We start from the raw sequence: 27771 nt of genomic DNA on the forward strand, positions 1-27771 counted from the left end.
TTCAGATTACAATTCTAAAAGTTTGCGTGAGCATTTTTATTTTTTAAAATGCCAAAAGAGATTCTCGTGCCTCCCCGTCGGGGAATCGAACCCCGGTCTCCCGCGTGACAGGCGGGGATACTTACCACTATACTAACGAGGAATTGCACGGAGAAGCTCCTCACAATATGTCTCTTATCTGTTTCCAACCTGTCCAGTTACACATAATATTTATCCCGCTTTCGTTGTCACTGCAGTTTCTACCTAAGTTAAAGAATTAAAAACTAAGAGCGAAACATTCGGCAAGACTTTCCTGTTCCATATCATTCCCTTCAGAGCGTACTCTCACACATGCACACAAAACACACACACAAACACACTCCCTCACTCCCAGAGCGCACAGCGTACGTCTTGTCGCGCTGCACCACGGGATTTGTAGTTCTACCCATGCAATTCCCCCTCGCCTCTGACTTTAAGAAACTTCATTTCCCAGAGGTCCTCGCAACCCACGGTACCTCTTCTTTACCCCTCTCCCTCCGGTCTCTCTCAGTCGAGTAGTCCGGCAGCCAAGTTGGTGCGTGTCCGTGCAGCGGTACTCCCAGAGCCATGCCGGAGGTCGTGGATTCGTGCTCCTTAGCCTCTCCGGCTTCTGTCTGCCGGACCAAGCACCTGCATCTGCGCTGTAGCGTCGACTTTCCTCGCCGGACGCTGACCGGGACCGTCTCGCTCACTGTCGAGGCTCAGGAGGACAATCTGCGCAGCCTGGTAAGGTGGAGACGCACCCCCCGCGCCTCGTCTCCCGGCCGCCCGCCCCTCGCCCCGGTCTCCGAAGGCCCACGCCGCCGGAGCCCTCGAGCCCCGCGCGCTCCTGGGTGCCGCTCCCGCCCGCCGAGTCCGGGTTCTGCGCCCATCTTCAAGCCCCGCTGAGCACCTTCTCCACTCTGGTCTTCTTCACCTCTTCCCGCCTCCGGTGTTTAGACGCCACTCCGCCCCGGCAGCCCGTGCTCAGGCCTTGAGCCCGCCCTGGCCCCTCACCCAAGCCTCGCCCCTCACCAGCCTCCAGGTTCCCAACCTCCGTCACCCTAGAATCCTGTTCCCAGTGCCAGCCTCCCAGTGGCCTCGTTTCCGCGGGCCGCAGCCCACTCCACCCCCTCGGGCTCAGTCCCCTGTGCGCACCTTCTTTTCCGTCAGCAGTTTCATCCGAGCCCCAGACCCTACATCGTGCTCGTCCCCGACGCTCACACCCCTCCCGTGCCCTCCGAGGTCATCCCGCCGAGTCTGCCGACCGCGGGTCTCCCTGTCCTCCACGCTGAGCCAGGCGTCCTCCCCTGGAATACTCAGCCCCAAAGCCCCAGTGCTTCCAGCCGCTGCCTTCTCCAGCCCAGGCTGCAACGCGCTCCTACCTTTTAACCTGGACCATTTATGGGCCAATGGGCCATCCCAGAGGTGCTCTGGGGACGCATCGGTGAAGCACTCGGCTCCTAACTTCAAGGTGGGCCGATCCAACCTCGTGAGAAGATGTGGCAATGTGCTTCCTAAGTATGAACACTCTTGGAGACCTGTGTGGTGACCACCCCGCCCCTCCGCGAGCGCTCTGTATCTGAATAGACTTGAGAGGGAGGTCAAGGATGTTTGGTTGTCTGAGGACCAACACCATTAATTTCTCAACACCATTAATTAGTAACTGGTGCCAAGAAGCAAGTCCTTCGTGTGCTTTTTAGAAAGCAATCAGTCTACAAGCGCCCCAGCCCTGTAAACAATTGAGTATTTGGAATGTGATTCGGTTAGGCTATGTGGGCAACAACATAGGCTGCTTTTTTAGCATACTTTAGCCAAGTCATCTGATGGCATTTGGATTGCACCTCTCAGCTGAAGACCCGAGGGGAAGAAGTGAATGAGGCAGATAACAAGACCAACGCTCTTTGGCCTCCTCCTCCAATCAGGAAGAGGTGATTGCTGTTTTGTCAGTGTAGCATGGTGATAGGCACTGAAGCTCAGCAGTCAGCTATCAGATCAGGTATGTGGTAGCATTGGCCTTGGTAACAAGTGGCGTGAAGTAATTGGACAACATAATAAGTGTAGATAAGAATTAGTGACTCACCCACCTGTTTTCTCATTCCTACAAAGGATCTGGAGGTCAGTAATGTGAGTGATAACACATAATTTTATGACTGTGGCCATTACATTTTATTAGACTAATTCTGATGTGGAAGCTGGACCAACCCCTCTCATAGTCAGCAAAAAAAATACTATCAGAAGGAAATGAAAGTTCCATAAGCAAGAAAGTAAATGTGTCCGCTGGGCAGGTGGATTGTACTTTGGTCCACCTGAAAGGCCGTGCTTTTATTGCAGTGGCTGCTTTGCCTGGGCAGAGCTGAAATAAAGTGCCATCCCAAAGCAAACTTTCCTTAATATTGTCACTGTTTAGGATGACCTGCGCTCCCATCTGTTTGTAAGAATAAAAGCTGTACCTCTTCCGAGAATAAGCAACAAGCAGGATGCTTAATTTTTTTAAAAAGAAATGTCCCTTCAGTGTTCTTTTTACTCCAGAAACCATGCATTGCTTTTATACTCCCCCAAATTATAATTTTCTCATTGTCATGTCTGTTTAATAAATTAGAACCTGGAACTAGGATATTCTGTTTTATATGAGAAATGCTTTTTTGTTAGTACAAAGCAGTGTTGGTTTTAAATTGTTGGCTTTTTTTTTGTATTACGCTAACCCAAGACCAAGAATTTGGTTTTATTTCATTGTTTTTATTTAGCTCGTTTTTTTTTGCACTAGCATGTGGGTTCTTGAATGTAGGGGTTCTTTGTATCTCTTCTTAGTGACATTTTTTGAGCATCTCCCTTCAAATTGCCTTATGCATCATGATGGAGTCCTGGTGGCATAGTAGTTGTGAGTTGCGTTGCTAACCACAAGGTCAATACTTTAAAACCACCGTGTGAGTAAGATGAGACTTTCCATTCCAATCAAGAGGTTCAGCTTTGGAAACTCATTAGGGCAGTTCCGCCCCATCCTATAGGGGTACTAAGAGTCAGAATTAACTCTTAAGGCAGTGGTGTAAAAAATTACATTATGGAAAGTGAGTTCAGTTTATATTGGTCCTTCTGGCCATGTCTTTATGTGACATGTAATAATTCTGGATTCTCTGCCTATGACCATAATCCCATTTTAGAGGGTATTTGCTACTCTACTAATGGACAAGATTAGGATGGGATTAAGGCCTGGATTTGGTAGAGCAAGAAAGATACTTTCTAATCTCATAAAGATTTATAATCTAGGAAAACCACAGAGGGCAGGTCTACTCTATTCCGTGGGGTCACTATGGCCCCTGCCTGACCTTTCGATTTTGGATTGAGTAAACACAACCCCGTGAGACAGTTTCTTAGTTTCATGAGTTTTGTGCGAGACAGTGAAGGAATATACTTAAGGGAGGAGTGAGGGAGAGATGTAGCTTAATAACATCTTGGAGAAGTTGGGCATTGGGGACATCTGTAATCTACTCCTTTAGACTAGTCTGGTATTAATTTCTTATAAAGAAATTTGCACCACAGAAGGTAATTTCCTCCACTCAAGTCTAACTGGTTTTCACACACCACTACGCCGTGAAAGCAGCTGGACTAGTGTTTGGGCAAACAACTGGAAGCCATAGCTTCACGAAGTGAACACAAAAGCCAAGGAAAGGATTTCAGACAGATGGAGCTGTAAGCGCTGTGAGTCAACAGAGGTCAACTTGACTGGACAGAAAAGACCTTTTCAGTAGAACTGCTTTTCAGTAGGAGAGGAACCCAGAGCAGGTAAAGGAAGGGGAGTGCGCAATAAGGAAGTGAACGCAGCAGCCACAGACTGCTCTTAGAGTTTAAGGAAGGAAAAAGAAAAAAAAAAAAACAAACCTAAGAGACCCTATAGAGCCAAGAAGAACTACTCTGGGATTTCCAAGGCTGTAGTCCTTGGTGGGCGCAGGTAGCCTTTTCTCTCCCACAGAGCCGCCCAGGGCTGGTGGTCTTGAACAGATGACCTTGCGGTTTAGCAGCCCCATTTGTAACTCAGTACACAACCAGGGATCCTTGACTTTAAGAAAGAAAGGAGGAAAAATAGGATAATTGTCTAAATGGGCAGGAGAATTGAGTAAAGTTTTAAAGCCCCGTATACTCTCTTGTATAAGCTGAGTTTTTCAGCACATTTTTAATGCAGTGTTTATTCTAAAAGTAGGTGCCTCGGCTGATCCTCAGGTCGGCTTATATTCGAGTATATACGGTAATGTGCCAGCCTTGTTCAGGCGTATTTGGAAACAGCCCTGTGGCACTGGATCAAGAGACGAGTTGAGGGATGATGGAAGAGTTTAGATGAGGATCGTGGGGATGGAGAGCATTCAGACTTGCTGTCACTACTTTGCTGCTTAAAGCAATTGTCCGTAACCAAGTACTCAAGCAAGTAGATAACGGCTTTCCAACCCTTCATAGGTTTGCTTGGACAGTGTTGCCAAATTCGGCTGGCTTTTTCTAGCTGTGTATGTGCTTAATTGCCTCAGAGTGCCAAGGTCTGCCTTACCTTGGACTATGTGGCAGTATGTAATAGCTGGACAATATGAATTCTGGGGGAGAATTTATGGTAAGATATTAAGGGGTAAGGGTGAAAGACATTTAAGTGATAGGTGAGGATTTTAAAACCAGAGAATTTATGCTTTTTAAGAGACAGGCATAAAGAGGTTTAAATTTAGATTTAGGCTTTGTTTCAAGCTCAGCATTGGAGTGACTATCTGGTGCTGCAGACGACAGGTCTGGTAATCTGCTTCCTAGAGATCCCACCTCTGGGAACCCAATGGAGCAGGACTCCCTGTATGCACACCCAGGGCATCCATCAGTTGAAATTAACTTTACAGCCTCTGACAGCAAATAACTTACAATATATGTGTAATATGTAATCTAACAATGTATATTCAAATCTTAAGACTCAATTTTCAGGAAGGTCTGAGAGGAACCTACAGTAACTTTTTGACTCCTTGAATTCCTGGTACTTTGTTCTGTATTTTACTCCATAAGCAACTAGTTCTCTTCTCTAGTCACTGCAGTTAACTAATCTCTCAATTTTCTCTAATAGCTGGAACCATTCTCTCGTCATTTAAAAATCCTCATTTAATTGTAGACTTTGGATACAAAAGACCTTACAATAGAAAAAGTGGTCATCAATGGACAAGAAGTAAAATACACTCTTGGAGAAAGACAGAGTTACAAAGGATCGCCAATGGAAATCTTCCTCCCGGTTCCTCTGAACAAGTATGACTGTTAGCTTTCTCTTTGAGAGTTGAATAATGGGGACAACGTATTTTTAATTATTTAAATCATTTTTCTTGCACGTGTGTGTGAATTGTGAGTGCATGTAGTGATTGGTGTACTGCTCCCACTAAACTTTTGTTCAGGTTAAAACTTAGACAGTGAATAGTGTATGTTCTAAAAGGACGCTTGGTGGAGCAGTGGTTAAATGCTTGGCTGCTAACCCAAAGGTCCGTGGTTTGAACCCAGAAGCTGCTCCATGGGAGGAAGATGTGGCAGTCTGCTTCCAAAGAGATTTACAGCCCTGAACACCCTTTGAGGCAGCTCTGCTCTGTTCTGCAGGGTGGTTCTGTGTTGGGATTGATTTCATGGCAATGTAAGATAGAAAAGTACTAGGCAATGCTCAAGACTCGGACTTTATTTTATGTAGCTGCTACTTTTTACATAACCTTTTTTGTTACGAACAACTACAGTGGTCTTGGTGCATGAATCTTAAGCAGCCTTCTCAGATCACCTGGGAAACTTGTACAAGGCATGCTTCCTTCCCCTTGCCCACTTTTATGAAAGGAATAACAGCAATGACAAAACAGAATCATAGATGTGCCACTCTTGGGATGAGCGCTTTAGATGTAGTCTTCTATCTAAACCTTACAGCAGCTCTGTAGGGTGTGATCCACAAATGAGGAAAGACAGAACAATAGCGCCTCAAGAAACTGGTCGCCAGAATTGTCATGTGGACAGTGTATCGTTCCTCGGGTTTACCGGAGGAGGAGGGGGGATTGGAGAACCCTTGGTCTAGAACAAGGGTGAACTACCCCTACCTTTCAGTGGCCAGTGTTTTCCTGCCGTCTCTCCTCCTCCAGTAAAGGGAGAGGAAATCCCCCCAGCACAGTACAGGAGGTAGGTGAGACTAGGCCCATTGTACAGAGGAGGAAACTGGCTTAGGAAGGTCGGATGATCTGCCCAAGTTCACAGCACCTGTAAGAGCTACTAGGAGGATGGCAGCTCTTCACTATTTCCTCATCGGTGCTTCTCAAACCATCTAGGATGAAGGAACAGTTTTTGTTATTTCCAACCTCAGACTGATATTTTTATAAAAGATAATGGAAATGGAAAATAAGTGATTTTAAAAAAGAGAAACAGTTGGAAGCATTTTATTTTTAGATTGAACAGTCACAAACTTGAAGTTAAAAGTTGCTAACTGGTTACATGCAGTTTTTTAATGTATTGGCGGTGGCGGCTGGGAGCAGAGCAGCTGAGGTCATCAAGGATCTAACTCTATTTCTCTCACTTTTCTACTATCAAAAAGATAAGTCACACAGTGGGGTATTTGACTAATGTTAGTTCCTGTTATGGCTTCGCTAGCATTGGCACGGTAGATGAACTATAGTATTGTTTATATTATGCTTCTGATGTGCTATGCATGCAAATTGTAGGTATCTTTCAGTTGTCCCCAAAGATGGATTTATACCCTAGTGACCTATTTGTTTCTTGCATATAGAAATCAAGAAGTCGTGATAGAAATTAATTTTGAGACATCTCCCAAATCGACTGCTCTTCAGTGGCTCACTCCTGAACAAACTTCTGGGAAGGAACACCCGTATCTCTTCAGTCAGTGCCAGGTAAAAAGGATCCTGGAGTGATTTATTGTACAGAAAATTGATCATACCGTTTCAGGAAGCAAAATGGACAGTGGTCTGAAGGGTCTGTGGGTCTTGCAGAGTTTTAATGTATCCTCTGTTATAAATAAATGTACTTACATATTAGTATTAACACATTAATATATTGCATTGAAAATAAGCTTCTTTCACTTGGGCTATGTAGGTTGGGCCATCTAGGGCATGGTGTATAATTTCATTGTGTTTATAGTACCAGCAGCTGGCACAGAACCTGGCATAGAGTGGGCACTCAAAAAAAATGGTCATAAATTGAAAAGGGGGGAAAAATGCCTAAAACAGAAGTAATAGGATTTTTTAATGAGAAAATGCTAACAGTAAACAAGTGGGAAATACAAGATCCTTTTTCCCTGCCTCTTCTCCCTGACATTTTCCCCAAGGAAACCACCATTGAGGTTCGTGTATTGCTTTTCCAACTATTTCCTTACAGATTTACAAGTGGACACTTTCCATAAACATTAAGTACATCTTTAAAAGGATAGTTTAAACCATTTTCATTTCACCTTAAAAACCACGTGATCAGAGGCCATCAGACTCAACTGGATGGCAGTGGGTTAGGTGTGTAATAAGGGTACTAAGGATCAGACCCTTTTCTGAGGGGAAACACTAATTTTGCTAATAATAAAGTTATTCATCATGAAAGAAGCTCCCTGCATTACACGTTTACTAAATTTCCAAGTGTTATGCCAGCTAACTTGCACATACCAATTCTCCCCATATCCATATTCACGTGTGGTCGCTACTATAGTAGTCTTTAAAAAGAACGTGCCCAAGAATAATATAATGCTACAGTCGTAATGCTTTCTTACTGCTGAGTTTATGACAGCAGAGCTGTTTCTGTTTTTCCTCCCCTTGTAGGCCATCCACTGCAGGGCCATCCTTCCCTGCCAGGATACACCTTCGGTGAAGTTAACCTACAGCGCAGAGGTAACTGCCGCCCAATTACTGACCCTACTAAGGCATGTGGCATCATTGCTAAGCAGAGAAGGTTACATTTTTTCAGCTAGCGGTATTTTACTTAAGTAAACGAGGCTGTGGGCCTCATTTTGGGATGCTGCCTTGAACACAGGAACCCTTGTAGTGTAGTAGTTATGCATTGGGCTGGTAACCACGCAGGTTAGCAGTTCGAATCCACCAGTTGCTCCTGAGGAGAAAGACTAATAAAGAATTAGTCTCGGAAACACACAAGGGCAGGTCCACTTACAGAGTTGCTGTGACCAGTCAGATTTAACTAGAAGGCAGTGGGTTTTGGTTTTGGTTTTGTCTAAAACACTGTAAGGGTAAGAAAAGGAAAATGGATACCATTAAGAACAATGACAAGGTAATTTTAAGTACGTATTTTAAGATTCATAAAACCTTCTGTTTGTAACTGGACATTGCTTTTCTACTCCTTTAGGTGTCTGTTCCTAAAGAACTGGTGGCGCTTATGAGTGCCATTCGTGATGGAGAGGCTCCCCACCCGGATGACCCAAGCCGGAAGATCTTCAGGTTTAGTCAGAAAGTAAGACAGCAGGGCATCGGTTTTTGTTGCAGTTGGTGATAAACTAAAAGCAGTCTGAATTTATCCAAAGAGGAAAGCTGCTCTTAGAGAACTTCAGAGTTTTTGAAAACAGCTTTTAGCTTCGTTTTGTTTAGTTTCTTTTAAAAGTTTTTTTTTTTTTTTTTAAATTTACAGAGGGTGTTTTCTGTCCCAGAAGGGCTGCTGAATCAGTGTTGTAGTGGGGGGAGTACTGACTCCATTTCACCCCTCTTCACTCTAGTCGGTAGCAAGCTTCTGCTTGTCTTAAGTTACCCTGTCACCTGCCCAGACTTGCAGGAATGTCACTGGGCAGAGATAACAAATGGAAGAGACCGGTCTCCTACAATCTTTCCTACGATCCTTTCTGTTAAAGGTTCCATGTAGCTGGTAATTGTACTCGTATCTTTATTTCTGACGTGTGTGTGTGTGTGTGCGTGCATGTGTGCATACGCGTGTTCAGGACTGTATATATCTTTTTTGATTCATCGTAACAGAACACCTACGTGAACCACAGTGGGCAATTCCGCTCCCACTCAGCTTCTTAAAACCCAAGAAAATGAGTTCAAGGCTCCCAGAAGCGCCCGTTGCCAGGGAGATGGTTTCAACTTACAGTGACCCCGAAGAGTTGAATTGCTCCCTAGAGTTTCGGAGACAGTAACTATCTATATGGGAGCAGAAAGCTTTATCTTCTGAGTCATAGCTTGTGGGGTCAAAGTGCTGGCCTTGTGGTTAGCAGCCCAACTTACAGTCCACTACACTAGTCCTGGGCTGCTTTCCCATAACCTCCAAAACTCACTGTCACGAAGTCACTTCTGACTCCCATAGGACAGAATAGAGCTGTCCCTGTGGGTTTCTGAGACTGTAACACTACCGAAGCAGAAAGCCTCATCTTTCTCCCTAGGAGCTCTGGTGTTTTCGAACTGCAAACCTTGCAGTTAGCAGCCCCATGTGTATCCCACCGGGCCTCCTCTTCCATAATTTAGGCACTCGCTGAACATTGCTGAACTTTGTGTATTGCAGGGATATATACCAGTAGAGTATTAATGCGGGGCCCTGGCAGTTTAATGGGTTATGCATTCATGAGGCTGCTAACCTCAAGGTCCGCAGTTCAAACACCACCAGCTGCATTGTGGGAGAAGATGAGGATTTCTACTCTCATTGAAGAGTACAGCCACAGAAACCCACAGGGGCAGTTCTGCCCTCTCTTATAGGGTCACTTGGCTCCAGAATTGACTTGATGGCCGGAAGCTTGGCTTGGACTGGGAAGGTTTTAAAACCTAAGCCAACCACAGTTGCCTCCTCCTGGGCTAATTTGTCAGGAGTGCTTTAAATGAGCCTTGTAATACAGTGTGCACCATATTTCTCACACACTGTGCTTTTCCCTTTCCTGGTCAAATAGAATGGGTACGTGTTTTTAGATGTTTCACTTGAACTAGTTGTGCTCTTACAAATGAGAACTATTTGGGAAGAGCAACAGGAAAGTCATGCATACCAGTGTTTAGAGACTTGGCCGGGCATGGACTGCATTTTAAATTGAACTGTCTTAATCTATAAGCATTTTAAGCACTGATAGAGCATGTGTGTGTTTCTTGGCCCCTCTAGGTTCCCATACCCTGCTACCTGATTGCTTTAGTTGTTGGAGCTTTGGAAAGCAGGTGAGTGTTTGAGCACCTCATCCAGATACTCTATAAGGGATTAATGTAGACAAGATGGACACTTTGCATGACATGCTTGGTCAAGTAGAGAGAACGCCCTCTACGAGATGGATTGACTGGCGGCTGCAACAGTGGCCTCCAACAGAAGTAGGAGGGAACAGGGCTGGACAGCGCTTTGTACGCGGTCACTGTGAGTCGGCGCATTCTCGATGCTGGTACCCACCAGCAACAGCCACAAAGAGATTTTGCTTACTACCAAGATGTTCAATTTTAATTTGAGAAACATTCCAATTTCTAAAACAGAAGCCAAATTAAATGTACAAACATCTCTTAATCACCCCCTACAGTGCTGTGGAAAGAATATAGTTTTTTTACTTTCAGTGAAAGATCTGCGTTCTAACAGCTTAAACAGGTCACTTCTTGGACCTTCTGTTTCCTCATCCTTCAAGTTAACATATTTCTGCCTTTACTCATGGTGGTTAATAAGAAATAAATGAAAGTGTTTAGCTAATGTTCCCTTCCTTTTATAATTTTCATTTGTTCTTCTGTCTAAATTACTGAAATGGAGCAAGGTCTGTAATCGCATTGTTAAGTTGCCAGAGTTGTGGCCGTGGTGGGCACATTGGGAAAACACAGATTCCAATTCCAGCTTCAGCAGTTAACTCAGTACATCCTCGGACAACTCCGTAACCTCTTGGAAAAACAGGAATAATAATACATATGTAAGATGTTGTAAAGGTTAACAGACCTTGCATATTTAAAGCACCAGCAGCTGACAAGCCCAGCCCAGCCCAGTGCATTAGTGCCTTATTGGTTCACTGAAGCCTCTCAACAACTCTGCAGAATATATATTTTTTCTATATTCTACCAATGAAGAGACTGTTGCTCAGTGAATTTTGTTAACTTTCTCAATCACACAGCTAGGGAAGTGGCAGAACCAGTCTTTGGTCCACAGCAATACCGGTCCTCAGCCAGCAGCCATGTCTGTCTCAGCCTCTCGGCCACATGGTCTTGTGGCCTCTGTCTCCGTCATATACTCTTTCATGGTCTTTTTGCCTTGGCTTCTGATCTCTGCATGACATGGCGCCTGTAGTTCAGCCACGTCACTCCTGATTTTGAATGTGTTCTACTGGCTCTTCCTTGATGGTCCTGAGAATTCTGTCTTCTGGGATGCCTCGTTTTTCTAGCCAAGGGAATAGCAACTAAAACTACCAGTTGCCTCTACTAGTGTTTTACACACCCTATTTGCATGGCCCCAACCAATCATTTGGTGGGAGTTAGAGACTTGGCAGAGAAGAGTCATATTACAAAATTTCACTCCGCCACACCATCTGACTTCAGAACCCAGGCAGCGTGGGCATGGGCTATCCAGGGCAGCCGCCAGCCTACCACAGGAAGCTGAGTGCTTGAAGCAGGCTCATCCACATAGGATGGGCTGTGACATGGAAAATGTCCCCTACATTTCTAGAGACTTAGTAGGGGGAGTGAGAAGTGTCAGTAACAATGCTTGTGTTGATGACATGTTGAAGTGATCACGTGTTAGTCAACTCAAATATCTTTTTCACAAGGATTTCCTGTTTTGTTTTTAAATGTGGCACTGGACCATTTAAAATTAGCCTGTGCGGCTCACATTGTGGCTGTCGGTAAGTTCACATGGATGGCACTGAGGAAAGCTGCCACTCAGTGGGTACTCAGTGGCTTTGGCATCACTGGGTGGTGGTTAGAAATGCAAATCTTGGGTCCTCTCCAAGACGTTCTCACTCAAAAAGGGCCTTGTAGCGCGTGCCCCCGGGAAGGGATCCCTGCACTGGACGTCACTGGCTCTCTGGCACCAGGTTCCAATGCAGTCTTCTCATCTGAGGTGTGGAGTCCCTGGTGGCACAGACTGTTAGGCTCTCGCCCATGAGCCAAGCCTACCCAAAGGCACCGTGGAAGACTAGCCTGGCAGTCTGCTCCCAAATGTCACAGCCTTGGGCACCTTGGGCAGGACCACTCTGCATACATCAGCTTGCCATGAGTCAGAATCCACTTGGTGGTATCAGCTAATAGCAGCAGCATATAAAGGACAGATAGTTCTGTTTGCTGCTCTGTGGCTAGGCTTCCAGTTTAAATTGAGGGAAGAAACCAGCGCCCTAGAGGTTGGGCCAGAGCCAGTAAGCTGATTGTGGGAGCACTTTGTTTCAGTTCACCTTTGACCCAGAATGCGCCTTCCTTCAAAACAGCAGGCTAAGAGCATGGAGGCGATTCACCTTCATTCCTTTGCCAGACCCACTGTCTTTGTGTGCAGTCTGGTGGACCAGAGAAACAAGCCCAGTGATACTCAATGCATGTTTAAGAAAGAGTTTCATCTCAAGAAGTAGTTAAACATCAAGAAAGCCCAGTCCAGCTCATGTCCGTAAGTTGTCCACTAGTCCGATAATAGTCCATAAGCCCTTCTTCAGACTTACACAGCCACATGCAATGATGCAGACTGCAGGAAGATCACAGGCTGGTGGGTGCAAAGTCTTGGTGAATCCGCTGATGGTAGGTGCATCCCAGGGCTCTGGCAGCAATCGGGGTCAGCCTGTAGGAAGGTGAAGGCAGAGAGTGTTCCCAGGGCCCTCCTTATAAGGCGGCTCCTTCCACATGGAGGCACCAACTGGCTGTGACCTGATGTGACAGGTTGAATTCCACCCTTACACTTTTATATCTTCAAGTTGACACAGAACTAAATAACTACCATAGTCTTTGAGCGATTCCAACCCAGCAACTCTCTAGGACAGACTAGACCTGCTTCGTGGAGTCTCCAAGAGTGGAAATCTTTATGGCAATACCCAGCTTCATCTTTGTCCCATGAAGTGAGTGAGTGGTGAGTTTGAACCACGGACCACAGGGCCTGCAGGGCTCCCTCCCTTTTACCACAAGCACCTGGTAAATGACACTACTACTGCATGGGTTTGTGCACAGTACTTTAAATCCTTCCTGGAATCAAGTGAGTACGTTGGGTTGAATTTCCATTTTATTAACCAGTTTAATTTTATCTTGCAGGCAAATTGGCCCAAGAACATTGGTATGGTCTGAGAAAGAGCAGATAGAGAAGTCTGCTTATGAGTTTTCTGAGGTTGGTCACATATTTATCGTTTTAAAACAATTGTGGTAGACAGTAAGTGTCAGATTTTCAGTGACTGAAATAATTTTAAATGGTATAGTAAAAGAATAAAATATGTATAGTTACTAGATAACATCATTGTCATTCCAAATATGCATCATCAATTCATAGGAAGTAATATGCACTTCTAGTAAAAACAGACTCTGCTGTCATTTTTTCCTCTTGTGGGGGCCTTTTTGTTGAGATGCTGGAAGCCCTGTAACTAGTATTTCAGATGCGAGCCGGGCCACCTGTAGTGTAGCTTCCAGACTAAGACAGTCTAGGAGGCGATCGCCTGAGGGAAAATTGGCTACTGAGAACCTTCCATGTAGCAGAGGACCATTGTCTGATACAGTGCTGGGATATGAGCCCACATATCCAAAGACACTTAGCATATAGCTGGGAAGGCGCTTCCTCAAAGTAGAGTTTACCTTAATGGCATGGATGAAGTAAAAATTGGGGGATTTTAATATGCTCGTGGGGCATAACGCACAATGAGAAGAAACAAAGGTAATCAGCCATTCATCAGAATGTGTAATGTACAAGATGGGAATCTAGGGAAATTGGAAGTCATCAATAATGAACTGGAACCCATAAAGATCATTATTTGGCTCATATTTAGTCAGTTGAAATGGACCCGCATTGGCCATTTTGAGCCCAGTAATCATGGCTTCTGTGCTAGGAATGACATTTTTAAGAGGAATGGTATCAGACTCATCAAAAAGAACGAACATTTCGAGATCTGCATTGAAATACCCTGCTGCCTGTGGTATAATACCCATTTGCCTTTAATGAAGACTAATTAATACAACTATTCAAATTTCTTCTCCAACCACGGTGCCAGTGATAAAGAAATTGAAGAATTTTACCAACTTATTCAGTCTGAAATGGCTCAAACTTATGATCAAGATGCTTTTGATTATTGTGAGTGAGTGAAGTGCAAGAGTTGAAAGCTAACAGGAAGGATTAATAGTTGGGGGGTCAAAAAGGCCTTGATGATACAAGTGATGCTTGAGATCAAATGGGTGGAATTTTGCAAGACCAAAAATCCATGAGAGCCAAAAATCACATAGATCCTGTTTGCAGTTAGAGAATATCCCACAGGGAGCTGCCAGAAGTTCAAGTTAGATTCAGAAGTGTACTTGGAACGAGGGACATCACTCTTTATCCCAGATACTTGACTGGAAGTAGAGAATGCCAACAGTAATGGATACTGTTGACAACAATGCGAATTCCAAAACACCTAGTTGTACCCATGTGGAAGCTCCTGGTGTGATTAGGCCAAGGGAATACCGAATGGTTTGCAGTTAGCGGACATGTGGGTCAGAGTTGTAGCCATTTGCCGTACTTAACCAGTCTGCTGAGCAAATAATGGGAGAAACTGAACTATATGAGGAAGAACTTGGCATCAGAATTGGAGGAAGGCTCATCATCCTTGCAGTCTGCAGATGAGACAACCTTAAAGAGGACTCGCAGCGCTTATCAGTGAAGATCAAAGACAATAGCTTTCAGTATGGTTTGTGCCTGAATATAAGGAAAACAAAAATATTCACAGTGCCTTGAAAGTAGCAGTCAAGAAATCAAACCATTGGGCAAGTCTTCTGTAGAAGATCTCTTTAAAATGTTCGAGAGCAAAGATGTAACTTAGAGGCTAAGGTACTTTTCACCAATCCATGGTCTTTTTAGTCCCCTCATATGTATTTGAAAGTTGGACAATGAATAAGAAAGACCAGAGAAGAATTAATACATTAGAGTTAGGGTGTTTGTAAAGAATATTGAATAAGCTAAACCCAGACTACAAAAGGAACAAACATCTATCTTGGAGGGAGTACATCCAGAACGTTCTCAGAAGTGCAGTAGGTGACACTTTATTGCAGTTACTTTAGAGAGGTCATCAGGAGGGACCAGTCCCTGGACATCATTCCAGGACGTCCGGGGAAAAGTGGAAGGCCTTCAAAGAGATGGATTTTAACACAGTGGCTGCAACAGTGGAATCAAACATAATGACTGATGGTGTGAGATGGCCAGTGTTTCCCCTTCGTGCTTAGGGTGACCGTAAATGGGAACTAACAATAGCTAATGACAACAGCAATTCATAAACTTGATAGAAAGCAATCTAAACTTAGTGTGGTAATAATTAAGACACTCATATACGTTTATCTTTCAGACTGAATCGATGCTTCAAATTGCAGAAGATCTGGGCGGGCCGTATGTGTGGGGGCAGTATGACCTCCTGGTCCTACCGCCCTCCTTCCCGTACGGCGGCATGGAGAATCCTTGTCTGACTTTTGTAACCCCTACTCTACTGGTAAGTGTGAATATTGCTTCATTGGAAATTAAATTCAAAAATAAGCCTGGACTTGGAGGAGACCCATAGATGCCTAATATTAAGAACAAAACCTGATTGTGATAAGACTTGTATGAGCCCCAAATAAAATGATTTAAAAAAAAAAAAAGAAAACCTTTTCTCTTACTCATAAAATTTTCATTTCCAATTTCACTCTGTATTGTGGTTTCCATCATCTCATCTTTTGAAAGAACCGAGTAGGCCTTTGTGGGGCGGGGATATTATGCTCAAGCCGTTTTGGGATTGGGCGCCGGGGAGAGGCTTTGCAACAGTCAGTCAGTCATTCCTGAAGTCTGTTTCTGGACAAAAACTGGAAGACTTGCACTCAGCCCCGTGACCAGTTGCTCTGGACTCCGTGCTGACTCCTGGCAGGCAGGCCGTGGATGGGCGAGTCAAGCTGTGCTCCGCAGGGATTTTCCTGGCGGATGTTTGACAGTAGAGGTCTAGGTCTGTCTTTCAAAGCACTTCTGGGTGGACTCAAACCTCTAACTTTTGATTAGCAGCCAGGACTCTGGATTATTTGTATCACCCAGGGACTTCACATTTCCATACAAGTCCTGGTAAAACAAAACAAAAATCCTTAGTGTGTCATGTAGAGAAAAGAATTAGGACACAATAAAGTAACCAAAAAACCACCCAACCCCACTGCTCTCAAGTATCGGAGATTGATCTTTACAGGAGCAGATGGCCTCATCTTTTCCCCGGGAAGTGACTGGTGGATTTGAATGAGTAACCTTTCAGTTAGATGCTTAACCCACAACTTAAAAATAAATATATTTTTGGGTACCTCTTAGAAGTCTTTATCACAATCCATACACACATCCATTGTGTCAAGCACATTTGTACATTTGCTGCCATCATTTTCAAAACGTTTTCCTTCTACTTGAGCCCTTAGTATCAGCTTCTCATTTCCCCCCCCTCTTCCTACCCTCCCTCTCTCATGAACCCTTGATAACTTATCTTTTTTTGTTTTTCATGCCTTACACTGACCGATTCCTCCCTTCACCCACTTTTCTGTTGTCCATGCCCCTGGGAGAGGGTTATAGGTAGATTACGGAGATCGGTACCCCCTTTCTCCCCCCCCCTTCCTCTTCCCCCCCTGGTATGGCTATTCTCAGTATTGAGGGGTTTATCTGTCCTGGATTCCCCGTGTTTCCACACGGGTACATGCCTTTGTAAATTATTTTAAGTACTTATTAGAACCAGGTTCACAGCTAAGTAAACAAAATAAACTACAGGAGACATAGGAAACCATAAACTTAAATATATTGTGGGCATTAAGAGAAAGAAATGAAAATTAGAGATAGTGACCCAATGGTAGGAAAATTCCCCAGGGTTAACCAGAGTACTGTGTTGTTTTTTTCAGTCCTGGTTGGTTTGTTATAAATCATATTGGGGGCTCTTTAATAACAATCCACATAACATGTTTGTTATCTCCTTTGATTGCTTGAAACACAGTAGGTCACTGATGCTCAGTTACTAGACTGGACCGAAGTCTACTTTAGGTAAAGTTTAATTGAATTACTGAAATACTAAGCCAATTTTCTTTTGTGTTTTTGTTTAAGGCTGGTGACAAGTCACTCTCCAATGTAAGTTAAGGCTTTTTATTATGGTCTTACTCTCAAGAAGCATTAAATCAACTGATCTTAAAATATTCATTGCATTGTTATGTTGATGATATGGATAAAGAAAATGATGTGGGGTTTCTTGTGAAATATTACTATAGAACATTTTATTGTTGATCTTTCCATGTTTGTGAATTTTTTTTCCAATGGAACTTTACACGTCAGACTGTTAGTCATGTCTGCAGTTCTAAACCACCAGCCACTCTACAGGGGACCAGGGAAACTCTTTCTGTGAGGAGTCACACAGTCTGAGAAACCCGCAGGGGCAGTTCTACCCTATCCTGTTAGGAGTTGGGATTGCCGCAGTGGCAGTGATTTTGGTTTGAGGAAGTAATTTTTTATTATTTTAACTAAGCCGTACGCTTTGGTCTTGACTAAATTATAGTTATATAATCTATATTCAGCTAAGCTGAGTAATTACAGAATATCCTAAAAAACAAAACAAAAAAACAACTTTACTGTCATCGAATCAATTCCAACTCATAGCGACCCTATAGGACCGTGTGTTTCTAAGACTCACTCTTCCAGGAGTAGAAAGCTGGTCTCGCTCCAAGAAGCTCCTGGTGTTAGCAGCCCAACGCAGACCCTGCAAGGCCAGCAGGGCCCCTCTCCTCAGTGTCACAGCTAATGTTTTAAAAAATTGAGTAACCATGGAGTTGAAAGAACAGAATGCGACAGAGTAGATTGTTTGAAGTTATGGTAATAGATGGTCCCAATAGTCACTCTTACTTATTTCCTTGAGGTTATTGCACATGAAATATCTCACAGCTGGACAGGAAATCTAGTGACCAACAAAACATGGGATCACTTTTGGTAAGTTGTTCTTTGCCCCCTAATACCTTTAGTGGTTATTGTTGTTGTTGTTGGTTTTTTTATTTCCATGTCTCCTTTCACTCCTAATTGTGTTTATCTGGCCTGTCTGTGTTATCAGGGTAGACAGCCTTTTTTAAATACTATCACACTTGTAGAGTTATGACCATGGTAAGTGCTCAATTTATTGTTGCTATTTGTTTTTGCTTTGTTGCAGGCACATTTTCACACCATGCAAAAAAAAAGGAAACCAAACCAAAGCCACTTCCATCTAACCAATTCCAGTAGAATTTAGTCACAAAGAACAACTTTGTCTGAGTTTGAACTCTTGTGTTGCACAGTGCCTGACAGTTTGCCTGGCAGTGCTGGAGACACATAAAAACTGAAGCCTGGTTCATTTTCCGTGCTGCCCTCTGCTGGGCTGGGCTTCCCATTGGGGGACCACATGGGCAACCCGCTCGGACTGTAGTGGTCACGCTTTACAAATGCTTTTAATTTTAGGAAAGCCCCTAAGAAAATGCCTGTTGGATAAGATGCCATTTCCCCGTCTGTGTGTCACTGTTGGGGTCTTCCTTCCTCCAGGCTAAATGAAGGACATACGGTGTACTTGGAGCGCCATATTTGCGGACGACTGTTTGGGGAAAAGTTCAGACATTTTCACGCCCTTGGAGGATGGGGAGAACTACAGAACACAGTAAATAAGTCATACATGTTTCTAAGCCTTCATCTCACATGCATATGTTTTTAAAAGTTAATTGGTGCCCCCAATAAAATAATTGGGAAAAAAACACAAACATATCACCTTCAAAGTACTCAAATGTAAAAAAAAATTTTTTTTTAAGTTAATTTGTGAAGCATCTTTGCAAAGGAGCCAACAAGTCATTTTGACTGGTGAAGCAGAAGCAGATGCTGGTAAGATGTCAGTGTCATTCGTATTTCCCAAGTAGGACCATGACCATTTTGCTACTACTAATTGCTGCCTCTTATTAGACAGGAAATGCCGGGGAGCATTGTGATAAGTAGCCGCTCCATTAGTAGACGTCCAGAAACGGCTGCTTGTGGTTTCCAGACTTTGGAGTCCGAGTCAGCCTGGACTCCACAGAAAGTCACTCCAGGAAGTGTCGTCATGCGCTTGTTGCTTGGCGAGGCCAGTCTTCCCATGTGAACATTCTTCCACCTCTGTGTTGTGCAGATAAAGACTTTCGGGGACACGCATCCTTTCACCAAACTTGTGGTTGATCTGAAGGACGTGGACCCTGACGTGGCCTACTCGTCAATTCCCTATGAAAAGGGCTTTGCGTTGCTCTTCCACCTCGAGCAACTTCTCGGGGGGCCAGGCAAGTGGTTGACGTCTTCAGAGCAAGAGAATAAGGGAAAGAATTAAAGCTGCCTTTTGTGTTGTTGCCCCCCCCCCCGCTTAATTTCTTCTGTATGTGGCTGCAAAAGAAATCCATTTTGTTTTCCTGTGCACTTTTCTACATGAAACCTTAAAGTGGAGCCTAAGTGCTAAATTGGTGCTGCTTAGCATAAAAAGAACCTCTTATCCATCTAAAATTAAGCATAAGTGTATAGCAGAGAACTGTATGGGTGACAGGTGACAGTTGAGGGTCAGGGCTCAGCCCTGTTCTGTTCCCCAGGGGAACCACTGTTGACTGGTGTGTGTGGCTCCCGAGCTTTCCCATGTGGAACAGACAAACACATATGCTTGGGTCTTATTTTCATTACAAAACAAAGTCCTGCTATATGTGTTCTGCATTTTGTACTTAGACTCCACAGGTTCTCACATATGTCCGTCCTTGTCAGTCCATCTGCTGTGCTTACTATTTTTAAATCCCATCTAACAATATGATTTGGACTAAAAACCCAACGCCATCCAGTCAGGGAGCCTCATAGCGACTTACTCTGTAGTTTCTAAGACTGTAAACCTTTATGGGAGCAGACAGCCTCATGATTCTCCAGCAGCTGATGGGGTGAATCTCTTTGTGGTTCGTCCAGTTCGTAACTTACAACACCATCAGGGATCCTATTACCCTAGTAAATGGGTCCAACACAAAAAACAAACTCCATGAATTCCAAAATAATAGCAATTCTATTGGACAGGGTAGAACTCCTGTGGATTTCCAGGACTGACTATTTTATGGGAGTAGAAAGTCTCGTCTTTCTCCTGCAGAGTCCCTGGTGGTACTGAACCACTGACCTTGTGTTTAGCAGCCCAGTGTGGCGTAATCTGCCAGTACTGATGGGCCTTTTAAATGTCCTCTTGTTGTTAGATCTTCTGTGAACTGGGCCCATTCCTTCTAGTCAGTGTTTCCAGAATTTCTGCTCTTCATTTTTTTTCTCTCTCTTCATCTCTGTCATCTTCTTTCTATCAAATTGTTTACGTTTTAAACTCACACTTTCCATCTTGTCTCCTGTTTGCACATCGCTTCATGCTTAGTAGCTCACTGCCAGCTACCAAAATGCCTTTCCAGTAAGTGTTTTTTCTTGCTTGATGCTTTTAGAGGTTTTCCTGGGATTCTTAAAGGCGTATGTGAAGACATTTTCTTACCAGAGCATAACCACTGATGACTGGAAGGATTTCCTCTACTCCTACTTCGCAAGCAAGGTGAGATGTTAGAACTTTTTAATTTTTCACGCCCGTACATCTTGATTTATTGACTTACTTGTTTGGCTGGTTTGGAATATTTAAGAGTAGAGTATAATCTTTGCTTTAAGACTCAATCCCATAGTATTTTTTCCTGTATAAAAAGTGACATTAGCATGGTGAACTAACAGGTAGACCATTCTGACTTTGGTTAGGTCCTCAATAGTATGTTGCAGATGCTCAATTTCTTGTATGTATCAAATTTTCCCATTAAAGTGAAGATTACTGACCAATACATGTTTATTTTAGACAGAAACTTAGTATGACATGTCAATGTAGATAAATTTAGAGATTTGAGAACCTGAAAACGCTTCAGGTTATCACCACCACCAGCAGCACCAGGGTTGGTTCTGTGACAAGCTGGGTCTTTGTCTTACTCTTCACAGGTTGATGTTCTCAATCAAGTTGATTGGAATGCCTGGCTGTACTCTCCTGGGCTGCCTCCTGTAAAACCCAAGTAAGCACTCACTTGATAATGCTTTCCGTCTCATTGGAAGTCCTGTTGTTGTTTGTTATTGTAGATTCAAGGCAACCCCACGTGTGCAGAGTAGACCTGCACCCCCTTGGGCTCTTAAGGCCGTGACTTACCAGAAGCAGATCACCAGCTTGCATTCTGAGCTGCACCTGTGTGGGTTTGAACCACCAACCTGCCAGCTAATAGTTGAGCCCCCGAGTGTCTGAAAATACAGAAAAGGATTGTATGCCTTTCTTAATCTGTTAATAGTTAGTGACTAGAGCTCTTAGGTGTTTGGTCCTTAACCTTGAGGCCAGAAAAATAATTTCCGAGATATTATAAATAGAGGTCTGTTCAATTTATTACTTTTAATTGAGTCAAGTAAGATTTTCCTCTTTCCATCACTTGGAATTCTCTGGTTTGAAATATAGGTATAGTCTGTAACCTTAAAATTGCCTTTATGTGAAATGAAAGCATGTGCATTTTTATAACCTTTAATCTTTAACATCTTTTCATCTTTGCAGTTATGATATGACTCTGACAAATGCTTGTGTTGCTTTAAGTCAAAGATGGATCAATGTAAGTGGTAATGTCTGGGGTTTTTATTTTTTTTGCAGAGTACATCAGTGGTTCTCAACCTGTGGGTCACGACTCCTTTGGGGGTCAAATAACCCTTTCAGGGGTTGCCCTATTCATAACAACAGCAAAATTAGTTATGAAGCAGCAACGAAAATAATTTTATGGTTGGGGGGTCCCCACAACATGAACTGTTTAAATGGTCGCTGCATTAGGAAGGTTGAGAACCACTACTTTACATGAAGATTTTGTGGGGTGGGGCGCCTTGTATCTTGCACATGAATAAATAGTTTATTTGGAGCGGCTGTTTATGAGAACTGATAGATAGATACTTCTCCTGTAGAGCCACTGGGTAGATCAAAACTGCACGCCTTTTGGTTAGCAGCCAAGCACTTCCCCATTATACCCCGGGGATCCTTGGTAAGATAGATCCAAAGAACTATTAACATATTAGTTTCCGAGAGCTGGGATTGGAGATGGGACGCAAAACAAAGGAACTTTTAATTCTATCCTATTTTTCTTTTTAAAAAAATCATTTGCATATAGCTTTTAAATTTAAAAAAAATCACTAGCTTAAAAGTTTTGAACTAGATTTAAAAGATCTTAAGAGACTTAATTGACTAAACTCTATGTTTCTAAATCATCTCAGATGTTTGTGGCTGTGACTCCTAGTTTGGAAAAGCACAGCCCTTTTCTGTTTCTAAGGAGCTTTCTAGGCTGAATTGGGGGAAATACCAGTGTAGGCCAGAAAGAAACATGCATCTGTGGCCTTAGCATTATTCGCGTGATCTTATGAAAAATAAGCAGCTCGATCCTTTATCCAAGCTTTTTATTGACCTGTATGAGGGAGCATCAGGAAGTTGGGGGGATGGGGGTGGAGTTCCCTATCTTTGCATCTCATTTTTTCCACAGTTTGAAAGCCCCCTCATATGTTAGCATGCTTTTTGTAATATTTTCTGTACTTTGGAAATTCGATGACCTAAGTGGTAGAAAGGATGTCCAAAGTTTACTTTAGCCTTGCTGTGAGTAGCCTAATACTTCTTCTGTCGTTTTGATTTTAGGAGCCCTAGCCACTTTTAAAAATATCAGTAATTCAATCTCAGGATCATTTAAATAGCTAAGGGTTGCATTAATTTTGTTGTGTATTAATTTGCAGCCTTTTGCAGCCAGGTATTTCTACTGTCACTTCTAAAGTTTACTTACCATTATGTCAGATAAGCCATTAAATACAATGAGGGTGTGCAAGAAGGGGAATGACTGGGTAACATGTCTTTTAGGCCAAAGAAAGCGATTTAAGTTCATTCAGCGCAGCAGACTTGAAGGACCTCTCTTCCCATCAGTTGAGTGAGTTTCTGGCAAAGATGCTTCAAAACGTAAGTACCACCTTGGAGCATCAGAGACCCCACAAACGGGCCAGCACATCGACAGTGCACCCAACTTAAGGACAAACATCCTCAGTGTCCACTGTGCTCACTATTGTTCTGAATACAAAAGTCGATACAAAGGGGTAGCCCTGTCCTCGAGAAGCTTGCAGTTCAGTAGGAAAGCGGAGACCTAGAAAAAATGTAGAGCGCTCCGGTGCCCAGTGGTTAAGCACTGCTAACCCTGTACTCAAGCCCATCAGCCTCTCCCCAGAAGAAGGGCTCGCTGCTTCTGTTTGAAAAATGGATTTTATAGGCTGGCCTTGGAGAAAAAAATAAGCAGCCACCTAAGCAAGGGGCCACCTCAAACCACGTGGGAAAGCACAGCAGCCTGTGATGCAAGGACTGTAAAGATGATGTCCCCGTGAGGTGGCGTCAGGTTACACTGAACACTGCGGGGGCTGTACATGATGACAGTGCCAGCCGGGGTCCGTTTCCAGGTCCCTGCACGGATGGCCTCCGGTGAGTCCTCTGGACACAGTTCCGGGATGTGAATAGACAGAGCATTGCAAAATCAACTGTGGCAGGTGTAATTAGGTTAGGATGTGATACCTTATCATTTGATCTCCCAGTGAGACCCATTTTAAATCCTAACAGTTTTGCTTTCTTTTTGATTGAGGGTTTTCTAACTGTTGTCTGGGTTTTGTTTGTTTGCTTGCTCCCTGTCTATGCTTTGTATGATTTTCTGTATATGAAATCCTGGGTAGGTAAATGTATAACAACAGTAATTAGATTAATAATTACCCAGGAACCCTGGTGGTGTGGTGGTTACTCATTGAGCTGCGATCTGCATGGTCAGCAGTTCAAAACCACCAGCAGGCAGTTCCACTGGAGCAAGACTGGCCTTTCTGCTCCCGTAAACAGTCACAGTTTCAGAAACCCACAGCAGGGTCGCAGTGGCGGGGAGGTGCGATTTTGGTTTTTAGGAGCACGGCGGGGAGTCCATTGTGACTCTCGGCGACCCTGCGTACAACAGAACGAAGCACTGCACCATCCTCACCGTTGCTCGTCCTTTGGAGCTCATCGTTGCAGCCGCTGTGCCACTCCATCTCGTCAAGGACCTTCCTCTTTTTCTCTGCTCCTCTACTTGACCAAACACCACGTCCTCCAGGGACTGGTCTCCCCTGACAGCGAGTCCCACGTGTGTGAGATGGAGTCTCAAGGCCGCCTTTGTCTGCGATGAACGTTCTGGCTGTACTTGTTTTCTTCCAAGACAGATGGGTTGATTCTTCTGGCAGACCTGACAGCCCTGGTGAAGGGACTAAATGAATGAGGGCATTGAGGGGGAATTCATGTCTGCCGCCACGGCTGGGGGTCAACATCGTCCTAAGCGGCATCTTGGAGCCCTGGTGACGCTGCAGGATAAGCTTGGGCCTGTTAACCACAAGTCCAGAGGTTCAAACTCACTATCTGCTCTGCAAGTGAAAGATGAGGCATCTGCTCCCATAGGATTCACAGTCTCAGAATCCCTGCAGTCGTTCCACTGTCTGCTAGGGTCCTTATGAGTCGGAATTGACTTGATGGGACCCGTAGTGGCCGCTCAACCACGAGCACTTCAGACTTGGTTCAAACGGTGTCCATTTTCCATTCTTTCCAACACCCTTGCTTGTTTCCTGTTTAACCTGGGTGAAGATGGGCACAGGATAGTCATGGACCCTCTGATAGTAGATATAAAAGCTTGTGTTTATGTCATAAGTGTATTTTTGCTAAGGGAAAAGAGTCCTTATTAATCACACCAGATTCTCAAACTATAGTGACCTAATTCTCTAAACATTGACTCTCTCTTACTTCAACCGGGCCCCTGTTGCCTTAAAATCGTATTCCGCATTTTGCGTTGATTATGAAAACATAATATAAATTGAGGTGGAATTTGGTTATTACGGGATGATTCCTCATTACAGAAGCCCGAAGTCCTTTCAAGAATGCCTGCCCTATCCCGCCCTTTCTGTAACAAGAGTCTTTAAGACTTAAGAATGTGGATCTTTTAAAGGGGCATTTGAAGGAAACTGACCAAGGACAAGGTGGGGTGAATCCATGAGGCAGCAATTCAGGCAGGATGACTTCATCTGGAGAAGAGGAATCAAGGAAAGTGTCATGAGTATGCAGGTGAAGTGGAATGACTCCAGAGGAGCGTCTGCAAGTGCCTGTAGCTGTGGCCCCGTGTCTGGAGAGGGATGTGCACAGCGTCCTCCTGCCTTCTTCTCAATACCGCGCGAGTTAGACGATCCCTGTGCTCTTAGGAGAACTCTGGTCCACGATACGTTTGTACAGAATGCCCCTTGGCGCGCATTTGTTTGCTCCTTTCATCTTTTTATCTGGCTTATTTCTGTACTGTAAACGATGAAGCCTTTTGACCAGGCTGGCCAAGCCTTTCTCTCCGGCTCTCTCCCAACAAGGGGTGCTGATGAAATGACTGTCACGTGTCTGTTTTTCTCTAGGCACCACTTCCACTGGGGCACATAAAGCGCATGCAGGAAGTGTACAACCTGAGTGCCATCAACAATTCGGAAATACGATTCAGGTACATCGCTCTAACTTGTCTGTGTGGACGAAAGAAAGTAGACAACTCGCCCAAGAGGTGGAGAAAGGGAAGAAAGGGGAGGCGTGTGTGAGTTGGGAAATCCTTGTCAAGTACTCAGTTGCATCTGTAGATAAGAATAGTATCTGTAGATATGAAGAGTATTGTGGCACCAAGGGCAGTTGGGTACGATCTACCCATCCTTTTTGTTAGCTTGTTCCGAATTTCCCTTGCCTGAACAATGAACAGTTGGAATTTGGCATCTAGCGGTAAACAGACTTCCCTACACAACTCACTGAGAAGACTTCTCCGTGCAGATAGAAATCTTTGGCTCTGCTTATGTGTCTATATGATCATTTCAAACTTAAGTTGTGGGGCTTAAACCAAGTGTAATCCAGAAACCCTACTCAGTAGGTACATAAGCAGTTATATAGTACAAACATTTTATAATTTCGATTTTGTTTTCAAGAAAAAATACTTCTTCCCTTCCCTCTACAGTTGTAAAATTGTGTGTGTGTGTGTGTGTGTGTGTGTGTGTGTAAGGATTTGAGGTTTGTGGGATAAGAACATCATAGAAAGCAGTCTACAGAGTAATTCTTAAGGGATTTTTAATCTGTGTGAAAGTCTTTTTTTCAAGCATAACTGTCTCTCTCCCCCGCCCCCACCTCCCACTCCCTAACCACCCCTTTCAGGTGGTTGCGGCTCTGCATTCAGTCCAAGTGGGAAGAAGCTATTCCTCTGGCTCTGAGAATGGCAACCGAACAAGGACGAATGAAGTTTACGCGGCCCTTGTTTAAGTAAGAGCCCAGTCAAGCACTGTGGTTTGAATTTACATAGGGAACAGCATGAGAGACGCATTCTAAACAGATGTTGTTGTTGTTAAAACTTTTGTAAAATATATTTAGTAAGTACTTTTTACGTTTGGTAAACCCTTAGTGATATGCAGAATGGGAGTCAATGTGTCTTAGTATTTACAGTTCAAGGCTATTTGCTTAGCTGTTTTAGAAGCATTATATAAAAAGTTAATGAAGTATGAAGTCAGTCTTGGAGAATTCCCAAGTGAAATCCAACAATGACTTAGGGAAAAAGGCCAGGCTGCCTAATGGATCTGCATATCTGTCTAAAATCCAACAAAATTTTCTTGGTGTGCTGCACTGGCCGCGGAGGGCTGCTGAGCCCTTGGCATGTGGCTAGTGTAACGAAGGGGAGGGCTCGGACTGATTTACTTTTGCATAATATCAACTTAAATAGCTGTATGCGCTAGTGGCTGGTGCACTGGACAGCCCAGGTCTAAGAGCATTTTGTTTCTGTCTTACACTGGATTTGTGGTTTGATTTTTCTTGACCTATCATCCCAGCCCAAAGGCAGAGGTAGGTTTCTAGTCCCGTGCACAGTGACCTCGAAGGAACAGGTCATCCTGGGTTAGGCCGCCGCTTTCTGCACTAGCTTGTATCCCCTCTGAGTTAGTACTGTTGTTACCTGTTGGGCAAATCCCCCTTTGCTCCCTCATCCAGTCATATGACCCGAGATGGTAACTGTTGTTTTTTTCTCTCAAAGGGATCTGGCTGCCTTTGACAAATCCCAAGATTTGGCCGTCAGCACCTACAAGCAGCACAAAGCCAGCATGCATCCCGTGACGGCCATGCTGGTGGGAAAAGACCTGAAAGTAGATTAGGCCTGGCCTCTGGCTAACCCCAAGGAGTCTTTCTTTAAAAGTGAATTCAAAAAAAGAACAGATGCTTTGGCTTGGATGTCATTAAAAATGTCATTTCAGTTTGGGCTTTTTATTGTTTGCTTTTTTTGTCAGTGCTTTTGCTAAAATAAAGCCTTAAGTTGTTTGTAAAATAAATTTTAATCTTTTGATTTCTCAATGGCAGTTTTGAAAGTGGCCTTAAGAGTTTTCTCCTACTTCAAGCCCAACATAGGTCAACGTAGTATTTACCTGATATTTTAAATTGTCTCCTTGAATCTGCTGCCAGCTAAAACTTGACACAGACTGGCTTTTTGCTTTGAAATAACCAGAAGCATGGACCCTGGGTTTAATTTGTTCACCACCTGCCTGGCAGACACTCCAAAATGTATGCGCTCTTAACAGGAACACCCCACTTCCAGAGCCACCCTAGTGGCCCAAGGGCTCATCTGG

The 27771-nt window shown here is 43.9% G+C and overlaps 1 protein-coding gene across 1 annotated transcript; it reads left to right on the forward strand.

Annotated features, from left to right (window-relative positions):
• The first annotated feature begins 514 nt into the window (after positions 1–514).
• On the forward strand, positions 515–27499 carry LTA4H (leukotriene A4 hydrolase). Its single transcript, XM_075551148.1, has 19 exons — positions 515–744; positions 5129–5259; positions 6758–6878; positions 7791–7859; positions 8329–8433; positions 10054–10106; positions 13134–13206; positions 15401–15541; positions 17146–17169; positions 17948–18018; positions 18598–18709; positions 19208–19352; positions 20517–20620; positions 21046–21116; positions 21638–21692; positions 22967–23062; positions 25549–25631; positions 26321–26425; positions 27186–27499. Exons 1-19 carry the CDS (start codon positions 586–588, stop codon positions 27301–27303), a joined length of 1836 nt encoding a protein of 611 aa, XP_075407263.1. The 5' UTR covers positions 515–585; the 3' UTR covers positions 27304–27499.
• Positions 27500–27771: the final 272 nt, after the last annotated feature.

Source organism: Tenrec ecaudatus, chromosome 6 (assembly GCF_050624435.1).
Source record: "Tenrec ecaudatus isolate mTenEca1 chromosome 6, mTenEca1.hap1, whole genome shotgun sequence".
Taxonomy (NCBI): domain Eukaryota; kingdom Metazoa; phylum Chordata; class Mammalia; order Afrosoricida; family Tenrecidae; genus Tenrec; species Tenrec ecaudatus.

Bases quoted from the DNA above. Each gene is read 5' to 3' on its own strand.
- LTA4H (XM_075551148.1), top strand. From the start codon at position 586: ATGCCGGAGGTCGTGGATTCGTGCTCCTTAGCCTCTCCGGCTTCTGTC. The intron at 15,542-17,145 runs GTAAGTGTGAAT...TTTTTGTTTAAG, and splicing joins TTGTAACCCCTACTCTACTG to GCTGGTGACAAGTCACTCTC. The intron at 25,632-26,320 runs GTACATCGCTCT...CACCCCTTTCAG, and splicing joins AATTCGGAAATACGATTCAG to GTGGTTGCGGCTCTGCATTC.